Here is a 12,151-nt window from a genome sequence, read left to right on the forward strand (position 1 = left end):
CATCCTTTCGTCACAGCTCCAAACTTTATCTCTGTAACTCTTTCCATGGGTGTTTTGTTCCCAATTCTAAGAAGGGGCACAGTGTCCAAACTTTGATCTTCGTTCTTCTTGAGTTTCATGCGTTTAACAAATTGTATCTTATATCTTGGGTATCCTATGTTTTTGGGCTAATATCCACTTATTAGTGAGTCCTCTGTAGTATTCTTAAATCTAGAGTCTATATACAGGGAAGATATAAAATGTCTTTCTTTCTGAATCTGTATTCTTTCATTTAATGTGATAATCTCTGGTTGAACAAATTTTCATAAGAATTGCATTACTTCATTCTTTTGTATAGCTAAATAAAACCTCACTGTGTAGATATACGACATTTTTATACATTCTTCTATTCATAAATAAGAAAATGTAGAACATCTATAAATGTCCCCAACTCTGAGCAAATTTTATAGGATAGGTGTTTAATACAATTTTTTTTGAGGAGGGAATCACACTTCATTTTATAGACCAGGCTGGCCTCAAATTCATGGTAGCCCTGTTTCAAACACCTAATTGCTAAGGATTATAAGCATGCACCACTACACCAGGCATAATTATTAAATAAGAGATACAGCTGAGACTCAGTAATTGAGAGCTTAAGTACTAGATGAGCATAATCTTTTCTTTTCTTTTTTTGAGGGTGAAGGTTTTGAAACACTATTTCTCTATACAGTCCTGGCTGGCTATCCTGGTACTTGTTCTGTAGGCCCAAATGGCCTCAAAGTAAAAGGTCCACCTGCCTCTGCAGGGATTAAAGGCGTGCACCACCACACCCAGCGAGACGAGCATAATCTTGTAAAATTGATATTTTTGGAAAACCTGTAGAACCTACAGTGATGATGTGCATTGTAAAACTGCTTCTCAGGCGTCTTTGGTAAGATTAATGTTTTATTCCTAGTAGAAAAACTCAGTAGAAAAACATCATAGTATTACTTTCCTAATTCATTACTGGCAATTCAAATGGACTAATGAAAAATTAGGTGAGTACTACTTTCAAGGCTCCTGTTCAGAAACGCTAAGGACAGTTTCACTAACCAGTACGCTTTGAAATAGTAGTTCCAGAAGGTTGTGTCTGAGCAGCCAATCTATCAAAGCTTCTCCTGGGGATAAGTAGCTTAGACTATGGTAAACATCTGCTTAAAATGTCATAGTATGGAGAAGGGTAGAATATAAGGAAAAAAAAAAAAAACAAGTTCCTTTGAAATGCTTGTGTTGGCTCATTTAAAAAGGATGCTAAATCATAAGATAACCTAGTATATTAAATTACTATCAGCAATACCACTGATGTTTTATCATAAGCTTAATGATTCTCTAACTCTATTCCTTTTTTCCTCCTCTCACTATGAACTGATGCATCAAACTAGCTGACTTTCTAAGAAATAACCCAATTTCCAACTTAAATTGATGAGTTAGATATTCTAAGTCTCCAAGGTAAAATAAAATATGATTCATAAAATATGATTCTCTTTAGAACCTGTGGGTCACAACCCCCAGGAGTCAAATACACACACACACACACACACACACACACACACACACACACACACACACACGTAGCAGTAGTAAAATTAGCTATATGAAATAGCAACAAAAATAATTTTATGGTTGGGGGTCACAACAACATGAAGGACTGTATGACAGGGTCATAGCACTAGGAGGTTGAGAATCACTGCTCCACAATTAGACTAATGAGGACCTCTACAGCATGTGTCTTTGTTCTGTTTATTTACCTGTTGACTTAAGTCTTGAGACTGATGCAAAAGTAATTCATAAGACAGCTAATTTTCACATGTTCTACATTTTAAAACCCTATATTATTATGCTAATTATTGAAACTTTAGAAAGTCAAGGCACATTTAATATTTACCCAGTTATTTGAAAAGTTATTGGCAACGTCCAAATGTGTAAAAGGCTTTGCTACAAACAGTACAATTCAGCTGGGCGATGATGGTGCACAGCTTTAATCCCAGCACTCAGGAGGCAAAAGCAAAGGCCAGCCCCATCTACAGAGTAAACCCAGGGACAATCAGAGCTACAAGGAGAAACCCTGTCTCAGGAAGAAAAAAAAAAAACACAGCACAACAACCAAACTAGGATACTAATAAGGTACTGGTATACTGTAAAAACTAGGATAGCCATCAAGAAAGCTATGTGGCAATAAGAATCACTACTATATTTACTTTTAGGTACATTGATAATACACTATCCTAATCAAGCAATTGAGATTTAAAAAATCATTTAAGTGGGAAACACTCACTATAAAATTTTCATTACAGTCCTATTGAAAAAGTAGCCTGTGAGAAGTGTGGTTAAATTGCATGTAATGCATGAAGTAGCCACACAGAAAAATGCTACAAAGCATACCTTCACTGTGACTGCAATCAAAATTACATATAGATATGCAAAAGAAAAGAGAAAGACAATACAACAAAACACTTTCCTAAAATTAGACTGTGTACCATCTTTTTCAGAGAAAAGACTTTACATAAAAAACTGGGACAACTAGAAAGTTGCTTTTGCATTAAAAAATAAGTAAATAATGGTTCACCAACTTTTACCTTTTCAACAAAATCCCTGCAAATACCTATATAAAGTTTGAACATAAGGCATATATTGTGAAGTAGTCTATATGATCACACTGCAACGTCCAAGAAGACTTACAGAACTAGTTAAAGTTTGTCTACCTTAGTAATAGTTAGACAGTAACTAGTTATGAGATCCTTTTTGTTCAAAATATCTGCAACATTCTGTTCACCAGTTTGGAAAGTATTGATTGGATTGAAGGTACTCCAAGGGGGCATGGGAGGAAAGGCATCTTAATAACCAGAGAGGCCTCTCTAGATTCCATGGTCCATAAGTTGGCAGTCCTTAATGGCAGTATGCATGATCCCTCAGGCAACTATACTAAGGTTTGCTCAAGAACCAATGATCTATGAAGAGACTGATAAACAATTTAATGACACGGAGGGCAGAAATGCACCTCAAGATGAACTCTTCGAAGCACAGTTTTGGAAGATTTTCTACTGGTTAAAAAAATGGGGTTTGATTAAGTCTATAAGTTTCTACAAGGAATCTCTTTTGTAATTATGAAGTTGTAACCCTTATGAAACATAAGTAAATCATAAGAATTAATGTTTCCCCTTCATATAAATATAATATTGATTAAGATATGTTAAAAATATAAACCATGTATTTTCTTTTCTTTTTTTTTTTTTTTTTTGGGGGGGGGGGGGTTTCGAGACAGGGTTTCTCTGTATAGCCCTGGCTGTCCTGGAACTCACTTTGTAGACCAGGCTGGCCTCGAACTCAGAAATCCACCTGCCTCTGCCTCCCCGAGTGTTGGGATTAAAGGCATGTGCCACCACGCCCGGCTATGTATTTTCTTGGAGTCTGGATAGTGAAGAAAAAAAATCTATCAGTGTGAAAGAGGGATGTCTTCAGAAGGCAAATATAGAGCCTCTGCTTCCCAGAGCTAAAGGCTGGACAAACAATCCTCTGCTGTCTTTTGTGTAGTACTTTAACATTAGGTGATAGTTACCTCTGGTCTAAGCACAGCTTTCATGCAGACTGGACACAGAGGCCCATTTCGGGAGAAATGAAGGGGAAGACGTCGAAGGCGACTGCAACAAGTTGGCTCTTCACATATCAACCAGCCCTGGAGACACAAGAAAGAAAAATCACCACTGACCAACAAAAATAATAAATCCTTCTGTTATCAACCTTACCAAATTTGCTAAGAGATTACAAAATAACTTAATTATCTACCTCTTTGGATGTGCTAAGTAGATGTATGCTCTAAACTTAAAAGTTAGAAAAAACATGGGATTAGAGAGATGGCTTAATGGTTAAGCATACTGGCCATTCTTCCAGAAACCAGGTTCAATTCCGCATGGCAGTTCACAACCATCTGTAAACTCCAGTTCCAGGGAGTCCAACATCCTCTTTTGGCCTCTGTGTGCACTACACATGCTGTACTTACATACATGCAGGCAAAATATTCCCACACATGAAATAAAAGGAAATGTAAAACCTTAAAAAAAAATCTCAGAGGGATTCCCATAAGGTTTTGCCTTTTCTTAAAGAATATATATGCCCCCCCACATCACAATAAAAAATTATTATTATGCAACCTGTAAATCAAAGGGTTTTAGTTAAGACCATCACACCAAGTGTATAGTAATAAGTGACCTTCATAAAAGCTGAGTGATCACTACCTAGTTACATAACTAGGCTCAGTTTCCTTCTTTATAGAATAGGTATGTCAATAGTACTTATTTTATGACTTATAAGACTGCTGTAGTGATGTAACACACTTAAAGTACTTGCAAGTGTTCTTGTTATAAAAGAAATGCTTAATACTAGTAAATATTAGACTTAAATCAGTTTGTAATATGTGTGTTCTCTGGAGGCATAAATCTGGTTCCTATGTTTTCAAGGACAACTTGGAATAAGCACTATTTTTCTGAGGTTTGAAGCAGCCATTGCCTATTTCTCTGGCCTGTAAATATAATGTCACCTTTTCTTCTTCAGTTAACTCTCCCTTCCTGTTCTTTGAATTTTCTCAATACAGTATGTCTATCATTTTGAATTAGCATTATGTTTACTATAAAATGTATGTTAAACAGAAAGACAAGCTATCACAAATAGTTGAGTAGATTCCCATTCATATTGAGGCCCTAAGGCTTGTGGGCTTTGATGGTACATACATTGCTACCGAGGAACAGTAAAGCCAAGCCAAGCAAGGTGAGGTGCTGAGGTAGGTGAGCAACTTATATCCTTATGTTCTGTCATCTCAGTGTCCATTCCTATAAGGCTCTAAGAAGGCTTATCTGTAAGATCTGTAAGATACTGGCTATCTATAAGGCTTCGGGCATTCTGAGAGATAATTTCTGACTTGAAGAATAACCAGAAGTTTGGTAGGTGGAAAAGAAAAACTTGGGCAGAAAGAATAGCACATGTCAAATTGAGGCCAGAGTCAAAGTATAGTTTAGTTAACAAAGGAATACTCAACAATGTATAGCTACATTCCTTATTTCCACTTTCAGCAGCTTGTCCTACCCCCTTGATAAAAGCTGTATACACTTGAGTGTTGCTTGAGACACTTTAACCTCCACCCACATCATGGCATTTCCATGTGGTGTTATTCCAAATCTGAGGGATGCCCTTGCTCACTGCTCTGACTCCTCATTTATCATTCTTTCATGGAAGTAGGTACAAACAAACTCCAAAAGGAAACCATCAAGGATGGTTCTAGCTCCATTTAGAGCTTTCAAACAAAGCAAAGAGCATTTGTACAACCTATCTTTAAAGAATAAAAAAGTCATCTAGTCAATAGAAGGAAGTTTTACTCATACCTTCATTCGGTAAATTAAACTATTTTAGATTGTAACTTAAACTTATCAGGTACAGAATATCAAACAAATCCTTATAAAATTTCTGACATGCACCTAGAGTTTTGTTAAAAACTGGCAAAGGGGCACCAGGCTCAGCATTTCAAGAAACTAGAATCTAACTAGGAAAGCATAGTCTGCACAGAGTAGCAGCAACTCAGCATCCAGGAGGGATATATTTGAGATATGAAGCTCATCGCTTAACTTCTAGCCTTAGAAAGCTGTAATTCACTAAATTGTAACAAACAACACCAAAAAAGCAAATAAATAGGTACCAATTACCATAGTATTTACTTTTAAGATGGGGGTTGGTGGTTTGTTCTATCTAGCTCAGGCTGACCTGAAACTCATAATCTTCCTGGCTTAGCCTCTGAAGTACCCAGGATATAAGCAAAGTGTCATCACGCCTAGCTCAGTATCACGTTTGAGACAAGAGATCACTAAGTACCAGAACACAACTTAGTCATTAAATAATCAAATAAGTTCTTAGTATTACGTATTTTAAGGCAGGTTCTGTCTGGCCTCTAACTCACAATCTTCCTGACTCTGTCCCCTGAGTGCAGAAATTGTAGGCATGACACCCGGTCCAGGAATTTGTTTTTTAATTTACAAAATATGATGTTCAAAAGCGTAAGTCCTTTTCAGATGTTTTAAACACTTAATTTCATCACTGCAATACTGCTTCATGATTCACCAAGTGAGCTGCCAACTAACAAGATGCTAAGTTGCTGTTTCACCTGTTTTAAAAAAGCAAAGACCTAACTCAATCTCTGACAGTTACTAACTAAAGTCCTTTCAAATCATATAGAAAACAGATAATATAATTTGTCTAAATTTCCTAGCAGTTATAATTAACATTAAAGAGGTCTTTCTTTCTTTGTCACCTTTCTATTCAGTGCTTATTTGGGTTTGTTTGTACTTACTATCTGTTAATCTCCCTTTATAAATGACAACAAAAACTAGTGCCATTATGCATGAAAATTAAACATGCTGATAACTGTGTGAAGAGAACTGATGGTGAAGAAAATATTAGAAGCTGGTAACTCTTTATGCCTCATGTTTTACTTTGATAATTAAGCTTTTGGACATGCTACATTTTAAACAAAACTCTTTTATGGGGAAACCAGGCTCTGTTTCCAATATATGCTTTGTTTCAATTCAATTTCACCTAGAACATTTTAGCTAACACTTTACTCCATAAACAAATGGTAAGCAACAATGCTAAGTTTAACTTTCAAGAAACACTTATATTGTTAAAAAATAAATTACAAGGCTTTCCAAAAACATGGGGCAAAGTGTCTAGTACAAAATTATTATGGTGAATGTTATTGGTAAAGGGCAACAAAAACAAAGCAAATGAAACTACTAGAATCTTGTGGTCTTACTTTAAATTATCATAACTAATATAATATATAATAACAAAACTAAACATTTTTATTTCCCCATAGGATAACATGGAAAGCCCAAGGATCTGTTGTCAAGTCAATAGAAAAAGAAATTTGTTTTGAATAATTTCCTTGGAAGTCCAATCTAAGAAAACCACTATGAGAAGTATGTCGTCCAGATATGTCATCTTACTATTGTGTAATGCGACATTCAAATTCTTACAACAAATCGGAATGAGGACATCACATTTTCAGTTGCCTGGCTTACTCATGTTCATAAATGAAAGGGTCAAAGGAGGTCAAGTCAGCCTATCCAATAACAAAACAAACATGCAAAGCTCTATCACCTGTTCTTTTATCTCATCATCATTATTCTTTAAAACTTTAGGTACCAAACTGTTACAAATACTGATCAGTTTTGACTGCTAAATTATATTTCTGAGGTCTCAGCTAAAATGACTATCTGTACATTTCTGAGGCATCCTTGATAGTTGAACCTAAAACACAACCTACTACTCATTTGTGTACATTTGTATTTGAGGGATTTAAAGATGCAGAGCTCACCCAGATGTGGTACACAGGGGCATTCAAAAACTTAAAAAAAAAAAAAAAATCAAAGACAGAGAAGCGGTAAGGCCTGGATCTTAAATTCCCTTCAGTATACATGATGGGTTCCTCTATGGCCAGCCAGTCACCTATTCTGTCACACTGACTTTTCATCTACAGCCTTGTCACCATCAAACTCACCAAAAATGCAAATTTTAAGCTGTTCTGCTGCAGTAGCCTCTTCCCTGGCTACCCTGAGCCCATTCTCTCCCACACCCACTATAAAAATTGGCCAAGTATAGTTCCCCAGGGCTCTCCATCCTGTGTTTTCTTTCCACAGACAAGTAATGAACTCACCAGTCCGACTTTCAGGTGTTTACAACCACACTGTGGTCCCTGCTTTCTCAATTCTCAACAAATAGTCTTTGCTCCACTGGATTGCTTTTGTCACTATCCTCTCTACTTCTTGGCTGTCTTCACCTTGAGATTGCATGTCACATAATCCCTTCCTAAAACATTCATTGCTTGAATAAAATGTCCATTCTTCTACATATTCTCAGCCCACTGGGACTTCTCCCTTTATTTCATTAGACAATAACCATACACTGGTTCACATTGTCCCTGAAGTATTTTATTTTACCTTTGAACTGGTCAGGCCCCAAAGAATAATCTGGTTTGAGTTTAGTGGTCTTCTTGCTAGTCACTAGTGCACAGACTCACTCCATGAAACACTGTACTCCCGAATGTTACTGGATAATTTTCTGTAAGTCACCAAACCTACCAAGTCTCTCTCTGAACCTCAGTTTCCTCATCTATAGAACAAAATACTTATTACTGTTGTTCAGAGGATCAAACACAAAAACAAACAAACAACAACCTCACAAAATATTCAATAAGTGCACTGAGGAGCATCACTGTTTGTTATCCCAAAAGTCCCCTATACACTCCCCCTACCCGGTTGCCCAACCAACCCACTCCTGCTTCCTGGCCTTGCCATTCCCCTGTACTGGGGCATATGATCTTCCCAAGACCAGGGCCTCTCCTCCCATTGATGGCCAACTAGATACTTTTAATTTCAGCATTAAGGAGACAGAGACAGGTGGATCTCTCTGAGTTTGAGACTAACTTGGATTACATTGTGAATCCCAGGCTATTACATAGATTATAGAGACAGACAGATAGATGAACGGACAGAGAGACAAACCAGGGGAAGGGAAAAAACAACTGGAGAACCATAATAATGGATAAATGATAATTAATATTAAAAGTGTAACTGCTTTCAAATTGAGTGGAGAATATTAACAAGAATGTGGTCAATTTAAGAGAGAATTTCTTATTTTTCCCAACAAAACTGTACTTAATATGAAATTATAGAGGCAGAATAAATGGCAAGGGAAGAAGACAGAGTCTTCGCTTTACTTTAGGATTCACAGAGATTTTCAAGAGATGTTTCTGCCATGACATACAATTTAGTCTAAATCCTAACAGTTTTCAAGGAGCTGTTATGGCGACATAGTCACAGGGCAAGGTCTGCCAGCCTGCATGTGATTTTATAATCTATCATATCACTATTAGTTTTGTAACTCTCACCAACCACCCTTCTTCCTAAACTATTCAGATTCAAAGAGCATCAGATTCTCTTTTCATCCAAAGGCATTTATAAATTTCTGGAGTTCCCTTGCAGGCAACATTTTCTGCCACAGAATTATGCCCAATGCATTAAAAAAGGGGGTCTTCTTATAGACAGTGCACAGTATGGGCCCACCACTGCTTCTGAAGAATGACATGTTATGATTTGGGATTTCCAGAAAAAATATATATATTTGCTTTCTGACCCACACTGACACCCAAAACTGGGAGATAATTTCCCTAAGCTCTCCAGGGAAAGTTTTAACAGGAACACAAATTTGCTTTTAAATATTTGACACTGCAGCATGCTGACATGTCAAAGAAATTATTAAGTCTCAGAAAGGTGCCAGAGTCGGAGATGAAAGGGCAAATCAAGTAAAATAAATATATAAACTACTTACCAAATTTAATACAAAATATTTTAAACAAAATTATCAAACAATCAGAAGTGGAAAGTGTCATGTCAGTCAATGTAAGAATTTTAAATATCATTAAAATAGATTTTTAAGTTGGAGATCTCTTTAAATGAACAGTCATCTGTCATTTCATCCAAGCTATTTGAAACTTATTGATCTTACCATTTGTGTAAGGACAGACTCTGTCATCAGTTTGCTGAAAGGATAATGAAACACTCCCAAACTGTTATGATAGGTTACATGCAAACTGTGGTCCTCATTTAAACACATAGAATAGCACAAGTGGACAAACTACAAGCTCACCAATTGTATATTACATGATAGATTAGCAACCTGGTCTGCTCTGCCTCACATCAAATTCAATACTATGGTCTTGCTATTTTAATTTGCAATCAGAGTTTAAACATCAGAAGATGTACCTGAGGCACATCTGTGTAAGCCATCTCCTGCTACAGTGTGAGCACAGAAAGCCAACAATTGCCAGCAATTGTATTTTTACCACTACAGGACAATAAGAGAACAGTTAAAATTGTTGCCAGGCTAGCTAGTGGGGAAAATATACCTAAAATGACTTTATATGGAAAATTACACTTTGGGTGGAAAAAGTTCATTGAAGAACATGTATCTCTCTGTATGGGTAGCTTAAAAAAAAAAAATCACTCGGTATACTCAAGCTTATTCCATAAAATACTCTCCCTATTCACTCAACTCAAAAGCAAGCGACATTCTTAGGTTATAATAGGTCACAACTAAGTATACAGTACCTTGTTTCAAGAATAATTTTGCTTTGTCTGTTGACTGTCAACAAAACACAAAGAACTCATGCAACCCAGCCATGTACTGTGGATGTTAGAGATCTGACAAAATACAAATAATTAGAATACAAGATTTCAGAGCTACCCTGCTTTCACTTTACACGGAAAACTGAAAGCATTTGCTTCTCCACATTCATCTCTATTGTATCACAAATCTTTTCATAAAAGACTTTATTCCCCTCATGTGAAGCTGCAAGTGACTTATAATATTCCAACTGTGATGACTGACTCCCTAACATGATTATAAATGGTCATATCAAGTTAAAGCACATACATGGTCATTTCACCATGGAAAAAGAGGGAAAGACTCAAATGTAATGACATGGCAAAATGGTTACTCTGGGGCTTACTTACATTAACATTTTAGTGATGAAGTGCTAAGAGAAATTGTTTATTATTTCTATCATCATTTCAAGTCATCACTCTTTTCAAAACCCACTAACATACTTTTGTATTCAAAATAACAAACTCCAAAAGCAAGCTCAATGCTCAGTTTTATCACCATGTCCAGAGTGGGAAAAGACTAGAAAGAAGTACTGCAAAAAGTCCAGCTTCAGTTACCTTTATAATGTTTCTTCTGCATTTTTAAACAAACAAACAAACAAACAAAAACATATTAATTTAAAGATCTAAAAACTGTTATTGATGATGGAAAAGTTTTTTGACAAGGGCTGTTTCCAAGATGAATTTGCAGAGAATATGCTCAGGGCAAGGGGAGGAGGGAATGTTTTTCCTACTAAAGTTTCAAGAATGAGTCGATTTAATCACATAAGCAGTTCTTGAACAGAAAATGACAGGACATGTTTTGGAAACATTAGAATGATTCAATAAATTAACCCACTCATTAAAATGCATAGTTTCTTATGTAATATGATCTGAAAACAGTTCCTTATGATTGATCTCTAAAGGCAGGTAATAAATCAATTTGAAGAGTGGTATCTTGCTCTTCACACCTTCTTCCCTGCCTGGATCCAATGTAAATACAGATCTACCCAGATGTCTCTAGGCAAATGAAAAAATTAAATCAAAAGAGCAGGCATAGTCCTTCACCATAGAATTTTTCTTTGCTTAAGTACAGTTAAAAGTTACTTTGATTGGTTTTTGTTGTTGTTTTATTTTGGTTTTTTTTGTGGTTTTTTGGTTTTTTGTAGATATGTATTGGTTAGCATGGCTTAAAGCAACATGTCTTTGGATACCAAATAACAATGTTAAAACTGAATTATCTATTCAGTTGCCTCATAAAAATCAAAATGGAATTCACACTATCACCAGGCAATGTTTGTTAGCTTAACTTTAATTATTTTCTCCTTGAGAATGGTCCTAATGAAACTGAATATCTTTCCTGGTCTCGAAGGGCCGTTTGAATAGTCTGTAAACAGAACTAAGGGGAGACAAGAGATCTGGCTGAGCCAGGGGGTTGCTAGGTGATGCAGAATGTAAACCCACAAACTTGTTCAAGTTTGCTTTGCTTTCATGCTACTTTCACACACTTTCAAACGTTTTGAGAACTGAGTTTTCAGGTGGTCACTGCAGAAAAAGAATCCCTCCCTCCAAATTCACGTCCCACAGATGCTCTATGACATTCAAAAGAGATGAAACCCATGTGACCTTTGGCTGTAACATGGGAAACTTTGGATACCCACAATCTAAAAAACATTTATCAAGGTGGATTCCAGTATTTCAAAAAAGGCATTCCTAATCCCTCTTCCAATCTTAACTGAAATAAAGATTTCTTCTGAAGAAGGTGGGGGGATGTGATCTCAGAGGGGCACAGAAACTCAAAAGCCATGGCAAATACCTCAGTATACTGAGGACCCTTTCGGTTTAGCTACTTTCTTCCTCTCTTCTGGCTAGTACCAGGACTGACTGCCTGTGAGGCTTCTTCTAACCCACCCCTCCCCCAGCCTCCTTTTTAAAGTAGCTGATCAGAGATT

The 12,151-nt window shown here is 36.5% G+C and overlaps 1 protein-coding gene across 1 annotated transcript in view; it reads right to left on the reverse strand.

Moving 5' to 3' along the window:
- Positions 1-12,151, reverse strand: part of Pola1 (DNA polymerase alpha 1, catalytic subunit) — a 407,398-nt gene that overhangs the window by 113,198 nt on the left and 282,049 nt on the right. Inside the window, exon 35 of the mRNA XM_021153188.2 lies at positions 3,575-3,691. Within this exon, the coding sequence (XP_021008847.1) occupies positions 3,575-3,691 (117 nt within the window). The remainder of the gene's footprint in view (positions 1-3,574; positions 3,692-12,151) is intronic.

The sequence above is a fragment of the Mus caroli genome, chromosome X (genome assembly GCF_900094665.2).
Source record: "Mus caroli chromosome X, CAROLI_EIJ_v1.1, whole genome shotgun sequence".
Taxonomy (NCBI): domain Eukaryota; kingdom Metazoa; phylum Chordata; class Mammalia; order Rodentia; family Muridae; genus Mus; species Mus caroli.